Genomic DNA, 18,899 nt, shown 5'->3' on the forward strand with positions numbered 1-18,899 from the left:
CATGAGTCGCTTAAAATTATTAATTGATTAGTTTTTTTTTTCTTTTTTTTTCATACATAACCTGTAGGGTTGTTTTAATTTTCTTTTCTCACATTAATTACACAATGGAATTTTATTTTTTTTTTTTGTTTCTTTTTTTCACATGTTAGGTTTTTAAGATGATAGTTTTTATTAAAGGATGGTATTATGTTTTAGATGGTAGTTTTTTTTAAAAAAAAAGTAAAACAAAAATGAGAGGGGTATTTTGAGAAAGTGAAATTTATCGCCCAAAATCCCCTTTCACTTTATATATAGGATATGTAGTACATCATCTTATGACAATTTCAAGCAATATCTTTATGATTTTGAAATAATAACAAAAACATACATTAAGGTTACTTTTATAATGGAGAGAATGATTTTGCCATGAATATAGAATGTTAAGTTGTTATTTAAGTATTTAAAATAAAACAATGAAGGTTAAAACTTCAATTTCAATGAATATATTGATATAGAAACATGTAGACATGTAGGAGAGAATAGTACAAAATGTATTATTTAAATAATATAGGTTTGCAAGGTCAATTACTTGTTTGAAATCTCAGCTGTAAATTGTAAATGTAACAGTGACTGAAGATGTTGACTATATATCAACTGCATGCTTATAATTCAGTCTTCTCAAACAAAAGCATAATCTTCTCCCACACAGAAATAGAAAGTGGTTAACATATTGGAATTTATTCATTCGTCAACAATTTTGTACCAATTTTCCAACGATTTTTTTTAATATAATAATGAATGTCTACTATGAGAAAGTAGGTATTTTTCCATAATCCATGAATAGTTACAAAATGTTGGATTAATATAAAAATCAAATGTATCTTACAATAAACAAACAAAAAAAAATGTAACACCAAATCACTAAAAATTATTACTTTTTTGTTATGAGTTTGTTTAATTCTCCGTACTTGTTGTCCAAACACTCCAATTTTGTTTAATAGCTTAGATAGTTGGATGTAGTCCAAACTCTCCTATTTGTCGATTTTTGTACAAGTGATTCATTGGCAGGCAGAGTCTAAATAAGATAGTTGAAGGCTTGTAGCCCTGATATTTCACAAGGGTTAAAGGGTAATTTAATATCACAAAGTTGAGAGAGAAATGAAGAGGTAACAAAAATGTGGGTGTATTAGGCGATGAAAAGGGAGAAAAAAGAAAAGATAAAATAATTGGTTGAAACCACATGTTAATACGGAGTACCATTTTAACTAATACGTATTTTGAAATTTGTTCATTACAATGCTCAATTGATACTATTTGAACTCGTAACGAATTTACATTTAACTTTCTAAATATTTACGGAAAATGCTCTGTAACATAATTTCTTATTAATAGCCACCAAAAATACTTCTACTGTACGTCTCCCAACACACCCAACATACCTACAACCTAATAATCCCAGACCAAGAGTTGTGTTTTTGTGAGTGAGATTTGGACCATCAGAGTCACCATATACAGAGTACAAGTATATACTTCCATAATAATCTAATGCACAAACAGCATACATCTCAACCAATGGAATTTTCTTAAGACGCATCATAGAATTTTCTTACTTGAAGCAAACAAACTAATGTAACTTCTTCACACAACAACCAAAAAAAAAAAAAAAAAAAAATAGAATATCATAGTCTAAGCTGATATTGAGGTAACATTAAAAATTGTACGACTTGACATAAACTTATAGTCACTTTACCCTCAAGGATAGATCGGAATTTCTAGGATAAATTTGCTTTTTGGCCAAAAAGCATGAATAATAAGTGGAGAAGTTTACAACATTTTCACATTGAAAGTCTAAAGTATTTGTTGAATCAGCAGTTTATACATACTGCAGATGACATCAGACAATTTGTATGTACAGAAGACAGGTGACACCTAATTAAAGTTATCATTCATTCATACTTATATACATCCCCTATATTTCAAACAATCATTTTTCCTCATCTTAGCTAAGAGTTTCAAGTCTAACCTGTTAGCATCTTTCAAATATTCTGTAAAGCTTCTCCAGTGAGGCCACCTGTAATTTCAGAAACAATGTAGATTTTCAAAGATAGTTATTGCGCGGAAAAATAAGATTATTGCTTCCTTTTTTATTTAAAGAAAGATTATTGCTTCCTTCGTCCTTAATAATATGCCACATTTCTATCTTCGATCATTCCAAAATAATTGGGCACTTCTTTCTATGTTAAGTTAAAATGTGAAGTTTCCTACATCAGTAGATCACTCTTATAGGCATTAACTATAAAAACTCGACAGCCAATTTCGGTTTGACATTAAGAGAATGAGTCTCCAGTAATGGTATATTATTCTGTTCCTAAAAAACAATCCCTAATTAAATGCGGCCTATTATTTGAGGATGAGGGAGTAATAAAATCTCGTTTATGTAACAGGGAAAGACTAACATGAGTTTGAATGCACTTGTTACCTGTACAAAAGTCCCATCTTTAGCCATTGAATTAGGGGGTTTAAGAAAGAGTCTCATAGCAGGAACTAGGATGTGCTGCACAGACCACTCACGTTGTGCCCAAGCTGTCTCTGCTTCTGCAAGTAGTTCATGTTCAATCTCATCGTCCTTAACCTCACTAGGAGCTGTAGAAAACAGAAATTAAATTCAGCAAAAAGCTCTGCATACAGTCGAGCTTGTTCAAGAAGGTATTAAATTTAACTTCTATCAACTGAAACAAGATTTTAATGAGTTAAGTACCAGATCTGTTCATATCTTCATCAATAGAAATCACAGCAGGTTGAGATTTTCTTCTATAGTGTTGTAAGCCATCACCTGATGGATTTGGCAAAATAGGTGGATGCATGGCATAGAAATTTGCAAGAGCAGCTGAGATTGTTTGAAAGCAAACTTTCTCATCCTCCCAGTCAACCTATGAAGAGACAAATAGTAGGGTTATGCCATCACACAGGATGAAAGTAGAGTCAGAAATTATAAGAAAAAATTGAAGATTGCAGCTAATGAGCAAGAAAAATACATCATTGCCAAGACAAAGAACAAATTCAGGAACACAATCCATGTCAGGTGTGTACTGATCAAGTATGACAGGAAGCCTGGACAAATTCCCTTGAGGATCTATGTAAATGCAGAAATACTCCTCCAGCATTTCGGATTTTCCCTTGAGTAGCTCCGTGTTCATCTGTAGACCAATTATTCAAAATAAATCACATCAAAAGCATTTTATTAAATGGTGCAAGTGGAAACTTAAAGTATGGGTTTGTTCAGAGATAATGATGTAATAAATATAAGAAACATAACATGTAAATGTGGAAAAATCAAGGACATGAAGGTATCTGATTATGTTAATTTGCAGTTAAATAAAGTACTAGCCTAGGTCTCAAGCAGGGGGAGCAAGAGTACAGGACTTTCTTTGGAAAAGTGGACAAAGGAAAAGTAATAACCTCAGCAATTTTCTTCTTCAAATCATCATCCTCACTGTCATCTGCATCAATATCTTCCTCTTTGAGTGCCAGCATTATTAACTCAGGGAGAGGAGCAGGGTCACTCAATTTTATAGCATTGAAATGAGCAAAACGACGCAGGACTTGCTGATACATGAGTTCTTTGCTGGGCAGAAAAAGGGGTAAAAGTAACAAGCAAACAAAATCAGATGAGATCAGTAAAAATTGATGCTTAGATTTATATGGAACTCACACAAACTAAAGAACAGGCTAACTGACTGCAAGGAGGATGATAAAACCAACAATAGTTGTTTTTCCATCCAAAATGCATGCTGCAATTTACTCCAGATATTGCAGGATCATCAATTCTTTGATTCTATGATCCCTATGATGGACCAGCAGTAGACTTAAAGTACTATCCTAACCTTACTAATTTTCTTTACAATGTAGACCAGAGTCAACTTTAAAACTATAAGATAAATGTAGAGACGAATGGCCAATTGGCAATCAGACAGCTGCTTATTCTTGCCATGAATCCAAAACATTTAGTGTAAAGAGCGTAAAAGAGCCGATATTGATACCTCAAGTTTACTACATTTGCCAGATAAAGATGAGTCTTGTACTGTAACAATGCAAAAACATCATCTGCCATTCCAACATAAGTGCAGCCTCTGACAATATCAAGAAGGCCTGGTAGAAATACAAATTAATGAGCTATAATTATTAATATAAAAAGAAAAGCTATGGCTAAATTGAAAATGGCTTCAAAGTTATTACAGTACATACAGGGGGTGGGGGGAGAACTCACCAGAATGAGAGCTATTATCAATTTCCTCAACAAGCTCCTGAATGCTGGTAAGATCTGCACTCTCCTTGGGATTTCTCCTTTGTCTAATAATTGAAGACCTACAATATTCAATTTGCGTCTTTATCATTAGATATATTACAACCACAACAATCCTAAGAGATTCTTACATTGTTATTCACCAGATACTACACTACACTCAAACAAATGCTTGTTAACACCAAATTAAATATCTTGCAACAGAGATAAACAATACGCTAATACGGTCTTGGGTATGATCTAAAAAAAAAAAAAAGAGAAATTACTAGAAAACAAAAGATGTCATGCTGAGGATTGTAACACTTAGAACAGAGCTTGATGACATGAGGCAGCAACATAACATAGTCACAAAAACAAAACCATGACAAAATAAAAAACCTGTTCTGATATGGCAAACATGCAATTAAAGACTTATGAGGTGCAACAAATCAGTTGAAATTAGAAAGAGAAGGGAAAAAAAAAATTATGTGGTGCAAAAAATCAGTAAAGAAAAAGGACTTAAGACTACCACAAGGTGCGATATCAGAAGAACAGTAGCAAAGACAGCATTAAAGAGACCATATTAATTCACTTTACAATACGGAAGCTTAGAGGAAAAATATCACAAATGAGAAGTATTTATCTCATAAGGGTAAACTGCCACTCGGTTCCAATTTTAATCTCTCAGTTGGCTGACAATTTGAGTTTGTGTAAAGGAGATAGGGGTTTCTCTGCACCTCATTGAAGTGAGAGCTTTAATGGGGTGCACTTAATAAAAAGTTTATGGGGAAATAAAGGTTGTGCAACTAGGCGTGCCTCATTGTGCCTCACCAAACCAGACTTGCCTAGACCAAAAAAGACACATGGCCAGTGTCACCTTGCAGCTCAGGCGGCTTTTATCTACTGGATTTAACAACATAAAAATTAAACTCACTAAATTATTCAGCAGAACACATTAATTATGGTATTATACTGAGTTCTACTTCCTTCACCATAAAATTTTAATGCTTTGGACATTAGCATTCTCCTAATCTCACTTTCCTATCACTTCCAAAACTGACTCTATCCTTTACACGCAGGTCAGCAAGATTTACACCATTCAGAAATCTTAGGAGAGTTGTAGAAACACTCTTAAACTCCAACCTGTCACAAATATTAGAATATGATTTGCTCTTTTTTCAACATTACCAACTAAACAAACTTTGTATGAAGCAAATATCCTAGCTGGTGAAAGCAAAAACCAGTTCAAAGAGCAAGCTATAACTGCTGAAAGTAAGGAATTGAGGTGTGGTTTTTAAAACCACCAGCACCCACCAACCAAGAAAAAACAAAAAGATGACAACTTAAGAAGCACAATGAAAAAGGAGACTGATGATTAATAATTATAACAATGTTGCATCTATGAAAGTCTGACCTTACAGAATTCAAGCTAGCATTTCTTTCAAGCTGAGTAGAAGGCTTAACTTGCATATATGCATGCAACCTTCCTGCTGGATCTAATGCATCAGTTCTAACCATCTTTTGCACGGGAACCTTCTGCAACTTTGATGCTGCAGTTGCACCAGGGGGTAGGGCATCAAAACATCACAAATAAATATATAAAGACAAATTGCATCAATTGAGTATCTGTCAGTATTGGTCACACAAAATTCTAGTAAGCAGTAACTTTCATCTCTTATTGCTGCAACAATGAAAAAGATCTGTTTACTTCAGCTTCCTCAATCAACAAAGGCATTACAGACTATGTTATTACAGTCTCTTTGGATGCATGTTGACCACTTCATATATTTCAAATCCTGTCATTCTCCTCCTTACAGACTTATCAAGAGACCTTTTTTTTTTTTTTTTTTTGGGCAAAAGCCTCACTTTTCTCTATTTTTCTTTAAGAAAAATTCAATTATTCCAACAAACCAAAAATTGTTGGAGAGAAGGTTAAAGATTTTTTTTTTTTTTTTTTTTTTTTTTGAAAAAAAAAACTGGTGAAGTTGAGCAACTTTCAGCTTCTAGGATGCATAAGCTGTATCAAGTGTTATTTTTAAGGAAAGCTGAGATTTGATCGTGATAATTTATCCATACCAGAAGCTGGAGGACTAGAAAGGGAATCTTTGCTTGTTCCTACAGGAATTGAAGGGGAGGACTGCATCACCTGCTTCACACATCCAAAACAAAAGCGAGTACAAAAATTAAGAGTATAGTGATAGTTTCTTTTAGTTGAAGATAATTTATCAACTGTAATCAAAGACAACATGGAAGAAAAGGTGCTTTAAATAACGCAAAAGAGGCTAAGAAATTCAAGTCTGATTAAAAAGCCTTTCTCTAGAGCATGGTCCTCTTATGATCAACACTTAATTGTTTTATATACCTCTGTTCCAGTTAAATTTTATTGGAAAAAGTAGAGCTGTCAAAAGTTGACCAGACCCAAAATACCGACACAAACCCGATTATTAACCAACCCATCTGAACCCGAAAAATGGTAACCCAAACCCGACTGACCCGAACTAAAACCAATCCTAGACCCGAATATGTGAGACCCGAACCCGAACATGAACTGACCTGGAGATTACACGACCCGAATGTAACCCGTAAATTATTGACCTGAACCGAACCCAACTTGAACCGAAATTGACCAAAACCCGTTTTAACCCGTCAAAACCCAAATTTAACCCGACTTGTTACTAACTTGACCTGAATTCAACCCGACCTGTTCCTAACCCGACCCGAATTTATACCAACTTGTTACAAACCCGACCCGAAATCAACCCGACTTGTTATTGACGTGACCCAAATTCAACCCGACTAGTTATTGACCCGACCCAAATTTTACCGTCCGGATATAAAAACTGCCGAAATGTTTACCATGGTCCCAAAAACCCTTCGGGAGTCCAATTGGGTGGGTGGAACCATCCAATCTGCCTTTAAACGACAAATGTTTCATTAATTCAAGCCTACCACGAACATTTATGACAACATATAATGATCATTTATGGTTCTAAACGGCATTATATGACCCCGAGATGTATCCCCTAAAATCTCATTTCTTTTCGACACCGGGCCGCGTAACTTTCGAAATTTCTAAAAAAGCATGGATATTAGCCTTTAATTTTGGAATTTTTAAACTTTTTTTCGCACGGAAATAAAAATTGCCAAAATGTTTACCATAAACCCTAATGTCCGCCGAGAGTCCAATTGGGTAAGTGGAACTATCCAATTTGCCTTTAAATAACCAATTTGCAGGTTTACAACATGCACCGATTTCATTAACTAAAGTCTATTACGAACATTTATGACAACAAATAATGATCATTTATGGATTAAAACAGTATTATATAACTCCGAGATGTATCCCTTGAAATTTCAAGACTTTTCGCCACCGGGCCTCGAAACCTCCAAAAATTTCTGAAAAAGCGTGGATATTAGCCTTAAATTTTTGAATTTTTTGATTTTTTTCGCCCGGAAATAAAAATTGCCGAAATATTTACCATGGTCCATAATACCCTCCTGGAGTCCAATTGGGTAGGTGGAACCATCCAACTTGCCCTTAAACGACCAATTTACTAATTTACAACTTGCACCGATTTTATGAACTCAAATCTACCACGAACATTTATGACAACATATAACGATCATATATGGTTCCAAACGGCATAATATGACCCTGAGATGTATCCCCTAAAATCTTAAAGCTTTTCGACAACGGGCCCTAAAACCTCCAAATTTCTCAAAAAAGTGGATATTAGCCTACAATTTTGGAAATTTTTTACTTTTTTCGCCCAAAAATCAAAATTGACGAAATATTAACCAAGGTCCATAATACCCTCTGGGAATCCCGTTGGGTGGGTAGAACCATCCAATTTGCCTTTAAATGACAAATTTATCATTTACAACTTGAACCGATTTCATTAACTCAAGTCTTCCACGAACATTTATTACAACATATAATAATCATATATGGTTCTAAACGGAATTTTATGACACCAAGATGTATTCCCTGGAATTTCAGGACTTTTCGACACTGAGTCCCGAAACCTTTAAATTTCGCAAAATGCGTGGATATTAGTCTTCAATTTTGGAATTTTTTGACTTTTTCGCTCGGAAATAAAAACTGCAAAAATGTTTACCATGGTCCCTAATACCCTGCGGCAGTCCAATTGGTTTGGTGGAACCATCCAATTTGTCTTTAAACAGCCAATTTACCGGTTTACAACTAACACTGATTTCATTAACTCAAGCCTACCACGAACATTTATGACAACAAATAATGATCATAAATGGTTCCAAACGACATTATATGACCCCGATATATATGCCCTAAAATCTCAAGTCTTTTTGACACCGGGTCTCAAAACCTCCAAAATTTCCCAAAAACATAGACATTAACCTTCAACTTTTGAATTTTTTGACTTTTTTTCGCCCGTAAATAAAAATTGCCGAAATGTTTACCATGGTCCCTAATACAATCCGTGAGTCCAATTAGGTGGGTCGACTATCCGATTTGCCTTTAAATGGCGAATTTACCGATTTACAACTTGCACCGATTTCATTAACTCAAGCCTACCACAAACATTTATGACAACATATAATGATTATTTATGGTTTAAAACAGTTTAATATGACCCCGAGATGTATCCCCTAAAAATTTCAAAGATTTTCGACACCGGGCCCTGAAACCTAAAAAACTTCCAGAAACGCGTGGATATTAGCTTTCAATTTTGGAATTTTTTAACATTTTTTCGCCGCAAAATAAAAATTGTCAAAATGTTTACCATGGTCCCTAATACCCTCCGATAGTCAAATTGGGTGGGTGGAACCACCAATTTGCCTCTAGACGTCCAATTTACCAGTTTACAACTTACACTGTTTTCATTAACTTAAGTCTACCACAAACATTTATGACTACAAATAATGATCATAAATGGTTCCAAACGACATTATATGACCTCAAGATATATAACTTAAAATCTCAAGTCTTTTCAACACCGGGTTCCGAAACCTCCAAAATTTCTCAAAAAACGGGGATATTAGCCTTTAATTTTGGAATTTTTGACTTTTTTTCACCTGTAAATAAATATTGGTGAAATGTTTATCACGGTCCCTAATACCCTTCGGTAGTCCAATTGGATGGATGGAACCATCCAATTTGCCTTTACACGGCCTATTTACCGGTTTAAAACTTGTACCGGTTTCATTAACTCAAGCCTACCACGAACATTTATGACAACATATAATGATCATATATGGTTCCAAACGGCATTATATAACCCCGAGATGTATCCCCTAAAATCTCAAGGATTTTCGACACCGGAACTCGAAACCTCTAAAATTTCTCAAAAAGTGTGGATATCAACCTTAAATTTTTTAATTTTTGGACTTTTTCTTTCGTCTGTAAATAAAAATTGCCGAAATGTTTACCATTCTCCCTAATACCCTCCGGGGGTCCAATTAGGTGGGTGAAACAACCCAATTTGTCATTAAATGGTAAATCTACTGTTTTACAACTTGCGCCGATTTCATTAACTCAAGCCTACCACGAACATTTATAAGAACATATAATGATCATTTATGGTTTAAAACAGTATAATATGACCCCCTGAGATGTATTATTTAAAATCTCAAAGCTTTCCGACACTGGGCCTCGAAACCTCAAAAATTTCCGTAAAAGCGTGGATATTAGTCTTCAATTTTGGTATTTTTAGACTTTTTTCGCCTGAAAATACAAATTGCCGAAATATTTACCATAGTTCCTAATACCCTCAGGTAGTCCAATTAGGTGGGTGGAACCATCCAATTCGCCTTTAAATGGTGAATCAACTAGTTTACAACTTGCACCAATTTCATTAACTCAAGCCTACCAAAAACATTTATGAGAACATATAATGATCATTTATGGTTTAAAACGGTATAATATGACCCCGAGATGTATTCTTTAAAATCTCAAAGCTTTTCAACAACGGGCCTCGAAACCTCAAAAATTTCCGTAAAAGCGTGTATATTAGCCTTCAATTTTGGAATTTTTAGACTTTTTTCGCCTGAAAATAAAAATTGCCGAAATATTTTATTATGGTTCCTAATATCCTCATGTAGTCCAATTAGGTGGGTGTAACCATCCAATTTGCCTTTAAATGGTGAATTAACTAGTTTACAACTTGCACCGATTTCATTAACCCAAGCTTACCAAGAACATTTATGAGAACATATAATGATCATTTATGGTTTAAAACGGTATTATATGACCCCGAGATGTATCCCCTAAAATCTCAAAGCTTTTCGACACCGGGCCCCGAAACCTCAAAATTTCTCAAAAAACGTGGATAATTAGCCTTCAATTAAGGAACTTTTTGACTTTTTTTTGCTCGGAAATAAAATTGTCAAAATGTTTACCATGGTCCCTAATACCCTCCAGTAGTCCAATTGGGTGGGTGCAACCATCCAATTTGCCTTTTAACGACCAATTTACCGGTTTACAACTTGCACCGATTTCATTAAATCAAGCATACAACTAACATTTATGACAACAAATAATGATCACATACGATTCCAAACGACATTATATGACCCCCGATATGTATTCCCTAGAATTTCGAGACTTTTAAACACCGGGCCCTGAAAACTCCAAAATTTCTCGAAAAACGTGGATAGTAGCCTTCCATTTTTTAATTTTTGACTTTTTTTCGCTCGTAAATAAAAATTGCCGAAATTTTTACCATGGTCCCTTATATCCTCCGTGAGTCCAACTGCGTGGGGGGAACCATCCAATTTGCCTTTAAACATACTATTTACCAATTTACAACTTGCACCGATTTCATTAACTCAAGATTACCACGAACATTTATGACAACATATAATGATCATATATTGTTCCAAACGGCATTATATGACCCCGAGATGTAATCCAAAAATTTCAAAGCTTTTTGACACTGGGCCTCGAAATCTCCAAACTTTCTGAACAAGCATGGATCTTAGACTTTCATTTTGGAATTTTTAGGCTTTTTTTCGCCCGAGAACAAAAGTTACCGAAATATTAACCATGGTCCCTAATACCCTTCGGGAGGCCAATTAGATGGGTGGAACCATCTAATTTGCCTTTAAACGGTCAATTTACCGATTTACAACTTGCACTGATTTCATTAACTCAAGTCTACCACGAACATTTATGAAAACATATAATGATAATATACGGATTCAAATGACATTATATGACCCCCAGATGTATCCCCTAATTCTTAAGATTTTTCGACACAGGCCACCAAAACCTCTAAAATTACTCTATATAAACGTGGATATTAGCCTTTAATTTTGGAAATTTTTGACTTATTTTCGCTCGAAAATTAAAAAAATTTCGAAATGTTTACCATGGTCCCTAATATCCTCCGTGCGTCCAATTGGGTGGGTGAAACTATCCAATTTGCCTTCAAACGGCCAATTTACCGATTTACAAATTGCACCGATTTCATTACTAAAGCCTACCACGAACATTTATAACAACATATAATGATCACATATAGTTCCAAATGTCATTATATGACCCTGAGATGTACTTCCTAGAATTTCAATACTTTTCGACACCGAACCCTAAAACCTAAAAATTTCACAAAATGCGTGGATATTAGACTTCAATTTTGGAATTTTTTGACTTTTAGTCGCCCAGAAATATTAGACTTCAATTTTGGAATTTATCTTTAAACACCGATTTACCGGCTTACAACTTGCACCATTTTCATTAACTTAAGCCTACCATATATATTTATGACAATAAATAAGGATAATATATGGTTCTAAACGTCATTATATGACCCCGAAATGTATTCCCTAAAATTTCAAGACTTTTCGACACCGGACCCCGAAACTTCCAAAATTTCTCAAAAAGCGTGGAATAGAGTTCAATTTTGGAATTTTTTATCTTATTTTCGCCCGGAAATAAAAATTGCCGAGATGCTTAACATGGTCACTAATACGATCCGGGAGTCCAATTGGGTGGGTGGAACCATCCAATTTGCCTTTAAACGACCAATTTACCGATTTACAACTTACACCGATTTCATTAACTCAAACCTACTACTAACATCTATGACAACATATAATGATCATATATGGTTCCAAACGGCATTATATGACCCTCAAGATGTATTCCCTAAATTCTTAAAACTTTCCGACATCAGGCCCCGAAATCTCCAAAATTTCTCAAAAAGCGTAGACATTGCCTTCAATTTTGGAAATTTTTTACTTTTTTTCGCCAGAAAAAAAAAATGTCGAAATGTTTACCATGGTCCCTAATACCCTCCGGTAGTCCAATTGGGTGGATTGAACCATCCAATTTGTCTTTAACCGACCATTTTACCAGTTTTCAACTTGCACCAATTTCATTAACGCAAGTCTACCACGAACATTTATGACAACAAATAGTGATCAAATATGGTTCCAAACGATAATATATGATCCTGAGATGTATTCCCTAGAATCTCAACACATTTCGATGCCGGGCTCCGAAACCTAAAAAAATTTCTCAAAAAGTGTGGATATTAGCCTTTAATTTTGGAATTTTTAAACTTTTTTCGCCCGGAAATAATCATTGCCGAAATGCTTACCATGGTCCCTTATATCCTTCGAGAGTCCAATTGGGCGGGTGGAACCATCCAATTTGCCTTTAAACGGCCTATTTACCGGTTTATAACTTGCACCGATTTCGTTAATTCAAACTTACCACAAACATTTATGACAACAAATAATGATCATATATGGTTCCAAACCTCATTAAATAACCCCGAGATGTATCCCTTAGAATTTCAAAACTTTTCGACAACGGGCCCCGAATTCTCAAAAATTTCTCAAAAAGCATGGATATTAGCATTCAATTTTGAAATTTTTGACTTTTTTTTCGGCCGAAAATAAAAATTGCCGAAATGTTTACCATGATCCATAGTGGAACCATCCAATTTTCCTTTAAACGACCAATTTACTGGTTTACAAATTGCACCGATTTCATTAACTCAAGCCTACCACGAAAAGTATGACAACAAATAATGATCATATATTGTTCTAAATAGCATTATATGACCCCGAGATATATTCTCTAAAATTTCAAGACTTTTCGACACCGAGCTCCAAAACCTCTAAAATTTCTCAAAAAGTGTGGATTTTAGTCTTCAATTTTGAAATTTTTTGACTTTTTTTCGCCCAAAAATAAAAATTGCCGAAATGTTTTTCATGGTCCCTGTGCAGGAGTCCAATTCGGTTGGTGGAACCATCTAATTTGCCTTTAAATTGCCAATTTAATTATCGGTTTACAACTTACACAGATTTCATTAACTCAAGCCTACTACGAATATTTATGACAACATATAATGATCATATATGGTTCCAAACGGCATTATATGACCCCGAGGTGTATCCTCTAAAATATTAATACTTTTCTACACCGGGCCTCGAAACCTCCAAAATTTCTCAAAAAGCGTGGAAACTAAGCCTTCAATTTTGGAATTTTTTTACTTTTTTTCGCCTAGAAATGAAAATTGTCGAAATGTTTACCATGGTTCCTAATATTCCCGAGAGTCCAACTGGGTGTGTGGAACCATTCAATTTGCTTTTAAATGGCCAATTTACCGTTCTACACCTTGCACAGATTTACTGGCTTACAACGGCCAATTTAATTAAATTGCACCAAACCCGACTTAATTCGAAATTGACCGAAACCCGTTTTAACCCGTCAAAACCCGAATTTAACTCAACTTGTTACGAACCTGACCTGAATTCAACCCGACCTGTTCCTAACCCGACCCGAATTCAACCCAATTTGTTACAAACCCGACCTGAAATCAATCCGATTTGTTATTGACCTGACCCAAATTCAACCCAACTTGTTATTGACTCGACCTAAATTTTACCATACCTATTACTTGCCCAACCCAAAAATTAAACCCAATGTGTTACTAACCCGACTTGAAATAACACGACTTGTTATTGATCCGACCTAAATTCAACCTAAATTGTTCCTGACCCGATTTCAAATCACCTTAAATGCAAATTAGACCACCTTATTATTGTTGATCAAACCATTTTGTCTTGGGAGACCAAGTCGGTCCAGGCCGACAAAAGAAAGAAGCATCATCCTCAAATTTAAGAGTTAAATATAGTATATATTTGTTGTATGGTCAAAGGAGATAATTATCTTCCTAAATTATAGACTATAGTTCCCTAGTATATTGCCATATATATTATAGTCAAAGGAAATAATTAGCTTGATAAAAATGATAATTATCTATTTATAGTTAGTTGAACCCGAATATGACCTGACTTGGAAATGACCCGACCTGATTGTAACTTGCAAATTATTGACTTGAACATAACCCGACTTGAATCCAAGAATAACCCGACTTGGAAATGACCCAACCTGATTATAACCCGCAAATTATTCACTTGAACCCGAGAATGACCCGACCTGATTATAATCCGCAAATTATTGACTTAAACCGAACCCGACATAAATTCGAGAATGACCCGACCTGATTCTAACCCGCAAATTATTGACTTGAACTTAACCCGACTCGAACCCGAGAATTACCCTAACCTGTTTTAACCCGTGAAATCCCGAATTAAACCCGACCTATTGTTCACCTGACCCGAATGTAACCTGACCTTATTAACCCGACCTAAACCTGACCCAAACTCGATAAGAAGTATGACCCGACGTGACTTGACTCAAGCATTACCCAACCCAAACCCAACCCGTATAGGTTATGGAATTAATCTGAATAGACCCGACCCGAGTTGACCCGACCCACTCTTACCCTACCAAAACCCGACTTGTTTACCCGAATTGACAGCTCTAGGAAAAAGCATGAGCATGGCAATAGGTCAGAAGATCCATACAGTTTTTTTATTAATAAATCCCAATATTTATGAAATTTCCATCTTGGCAATTGATGTCATTCAAGCCATGCATGCATGCACATTACATAAGATAAGGGAGATCCAATGTCATGATTGAACCACTACATTAATTACGAAACTGTTACGACTTCATTAACATAAGTGATGGATTGTATGAAGGGGAATACCTTTTATATACCGATTTATACAAACAACTACAAAGTACCTATTAAGAATGTATGTTCAATGAACACTACCATTTCACAATTTTTGACAATTTCAAATCTAAGTATGGCTTACTAAACTAGACCTGGCCCTATGCGTGGAAACAAGACAGAAACAGGAGGCTACTGGAGTACTGATTTTGGAGCCATACTTAACTAGTTAACTTTTGAAAATCACAAAAAGTAAATAATTGTCGTATACTCATATAGGAGCTCTTATTAAGCAAATTGTCTCCCAAGATAGTTATTTTAATAAATTTCTTTAAAAGGTAATTGTTTGTAACATACTAACAAGGACAGTTGAGATCCCAAGGTTTCGATATGAACTAGAGATTGCAAACAAATGCAAGAAACCCTACTTTGCGGGTTAAGTAGATAAGTAAGCTAACTTCCCTCAGAATTCAATGGAAATTCTAGAGAGAATCAGATATTGTAAAATTAGGATAAAAGGATGCCAAGAAGGTTAGAGGCAATTTAAGAGACATTAGGGGTTGTAATCATGGACTAAACTCAGCATTGTGCATATTTTCCAACAGACAAAATAACTGTTGAATGCACTATATAAGTTAAAGATTTGAAGCTCTTGTAGTAGATGCAAAATATTTTACCTGTTCTTCAAATACTCTTGTCTCATTGGAGTTTGTCAATTGCAGTTCCACTTCTGACTGTATCTTTTCAATTATAACTTCCTGATTCAAAAGGCTTACCTGCCAATTAATCAACCAAGAAAATATTATCTACCAAAAAATGGTAACAGGACTAACAAGGGTCTTGTGAGACAGACATCTAAAAAAAATTCTTAAGGTCAACAGATGGACAATGCTGATTTTTTGTAACCTAAATAGGTTGCAATCACGAACTGCTATGGGCTCAACAACAAATCAAAGCATCTGAAGATTACAAGCTACCTAAAATTATTTCTTACCTCACGTTTTGTTGGATGTATGTTCACATCAACATGCTCAGGTGGTAATGTAATTGACATGTATACAAAAGGTTTTGATGCTCTGGGCAAAGTTGCAGCATATACAATTTCGATAGCTCTTTTCAAAGCAGAGCACTCAACCAATCGATCTGAAAGATATTCCGATAAATGGTCAATGATGTTTTGAAGCTAAAACAAATGCACCCATGCTGCCAGCATTAACTTCAACCACTGACACTTTAGTAAAAACAAGTAAATAGATGAATATATAATTGAAAATATTTCCTTTTCCGCGATATTTAGGAACAGAGGGAAGTGAGGGATGTATCTCGACCACTTAAAGATCATACCCAATTATAGGTGATATTTACACGGAACATACCATTAATAAAAAGCACCATAGTTATCTTCTTGGCCACGTAATTGGAATTGGAGATGAAACCTTTCATCTTAAACATTGAGCTAGATGGATCATCATCTGAGGCTTCTATCTTTATTAGATTACGAGCAACAGATACACCATAAACAGCTCTGATCGCATCAGTTCTAGAAGATGTGGCAACACTATGAACATCAGCTCTTGCAGCCCCATGCTAGAAATAAAAGGAGCACAAATAATGAGTTTTATATCAGGTTGGCTCCTGAAGAAATAAAGTAGATGAAATGGAGGAATTTAAAACCAAAGACTAACCTTTCTACAAGAAAAGCCCACATTTATGTGATGAATTGCAAACCGACTTAGCAAGTCAACAATCTTTGGATAATCATCATTAGAGTTCTGAAGTGTTTTCTTCCGTGCAGTCATATTATAGAAAAGATTCTCGATCTACATTCAATGGAAAAAAGTTCAATTCAAGATCCAAACTCACCTAAAACATCAGATCTCTGTAACATATTTGTCCAATTAGCCTCATTTAAGATGGTGAAAAAATAAGGATAAACTAGAAAAAGAAAGTAAACCACCAAACCAAACAATACAAACCTCTCATATTACAATAGTTGAATTCAATTCTGTTAGTTCCTTCTATTACTTACTTCAAAAGGCCAAATTTATGCCTGATCATTTACTCAATAATCATTTGCAACAAAGGATTACATCAAAGGGCAGGTTTAAATTCACTGGGACATACTTCAATTTCTACACTGAAGAGCAAAATAAAGTCAATCTTTTTTATTAAGAACAACTCTCTTTCATTGGCATGCCACCATTCAATCTGATCAACAACACAAACATACAAAAAAGTCTCATTTCATCCAAGTAACTACGGCTCGTACCATGATCTGAGTCCCTTTCACAGCAGCACAAGGTTTAGGCTCATTCTCCATAACACCATCTCTATAAGACACCCTGAAACAAACAATGAACCCTCATTAGAACCAATTCCTACTTTAATAATAACTCTGTCTCTCTCTCAGAGGCATTTCATCAAACACTTTGTGCTCAAAATAAATTCCCACCAAAATTACCTGAATCCATGCAATTGGCCTGGGGTTATAGTAGTCACCGTCACATGACCAACATAAGTCATGCTTGCCAAAGCCTCACCCCTAAACCCCATCGATGTAATCGACTGCAAATCCTCAAATTTCGACAACTTCGACGTCGTATGCCGTTCACAAAGTATCGGCAAATCCTCAAACTAAACAAACCAAAATTAGGGTTAATCTTCAATACATAGATTGCGCCACAAAATCATAAAATTTCTGGATGAGTTCAATTTTACCCTAATTCCGTGACCATCATCGGAGACTTGAATGAGTTTGAGACCACCATCTTTGACAACGACATTAATGGAGGAAGAATGAGCATCGAGGCTGTTCTCGACGAGCTCTTTAATGGCGGATACTGGACGTTGGATGACTTCACCGGCGGCGATACGGTTGATTACAGATTCATCTAAACGATGGATTTTAGGGGGTTCTTTGGTTGTAGTAGGAATGATTTCATCATCTTCTTCATCTAGTTTAATGGGTATTGGTTCATCTCTTTTCTCCATTGTTGTAGTTGCTAAGAGGAGAGAGAATGAGCGAGTAGTTCAAGTTTCAAGATATTATGGTTGTTTTAATGGCTGCTTTCGTTTTTCCCGCCAAGTTTACTTGACATAATTTCTCCCTTCCCCATTATATTTAGTGGGCTAGTGCCTAGTGGAGTAGTGGCTATTGTTTGACTAAAACTAAGAAGTAAACGGAGGAAGTAGTAATTGACTAATTGGCAAAAGTTAATGGATATCATGGGACGTTTTATAAGATGACCATTAATTATTTCAATTAACGCGTAATTTTGGTATACATTCTTCTATTAATTGTATTTTAGAAAATATTTTAATATCTAGTTATTGAAGACATTCGTTACTTAATAATTTGCTAAAATAAATTTGTAACAATTAAAATAAAAATGACCGCATTTAGTTAATTAAAATTACAAAAGGAGTAATTAAAACTTCTACAAAAGAAGTTAAATACCGGTAAAGGCTAAGTATTTCTCTGTAATTCCAAAACATTTTTGATTTGCATTGATTCATGGAAATACGTTTGTAATTGTTAGAAAATTATAATTACAGAAAATTAGAAAACTAATTACAATAATAATACAAACAGAATAGGACGAGATTAATCTCTGTCCTTA

General features: G+C 35.0%; 1 protein-coding gene across 1 annotated transcript; it reads right to left on the reverse strand.

Annotated features, from left to right (window-relative positions):
• Positions 1–156: 156 nt before the first annotated feature.
• LOC110714197 (DNA mismatch repair protein MLH1-like) lies at positions 157–18,425 on the reverse strand. The gene is made up of 16 exons (XM_021892678.1): positions 17,998–18,425; positions 17,741–17,913; positions 17,549–17,621; positions 16,965–17,099; positions 16,656–16,866; positions 16,274–16,422; positions 15,957–16,055; positions 6,338–6,407; positions 5,676–5,811; positions 4,247–4,344; positions 4,020–4,128; positions 3,439–3,604; positions 3,015–3,176; positions 2,738–2,909; positions 2,459–2,622; positions 157–2,050 (listed from the first exon to the last, which is right to left on the reverse strand). The coding sequence occupies exons 1-16, from the start codon at positions 18,268–18,270 to the stop codon at positions 2,006–2,008; spliced, it is 2,235 nt and encodes a 744-aa protein (XP_021748370.1). The 5' UTR covers positions 18,271–18,425; the 3' UTR covers positions 157–2,005.
• Between the last annotated feature and the right edge of the window lie 474 nt (positions 18,426–18,899).

Source organism: Chenopodium quinoa, unplaced genomic scaffold, assembly GCF_001683475.1.
Source record: "Chenopodium quinoa cultivar QQ74 unplaced genomic scaffold, ASM168347v1, whole genome shotgun sequence".
In the NCBI taxonomy this organism is placed as follows: Eukaryota; Viridiplantae; Streptophyta; class Magnoliopsida; order Caryophyllales; family Amaranthaceae; genus Chenopodium; species Chenopodium quinoa.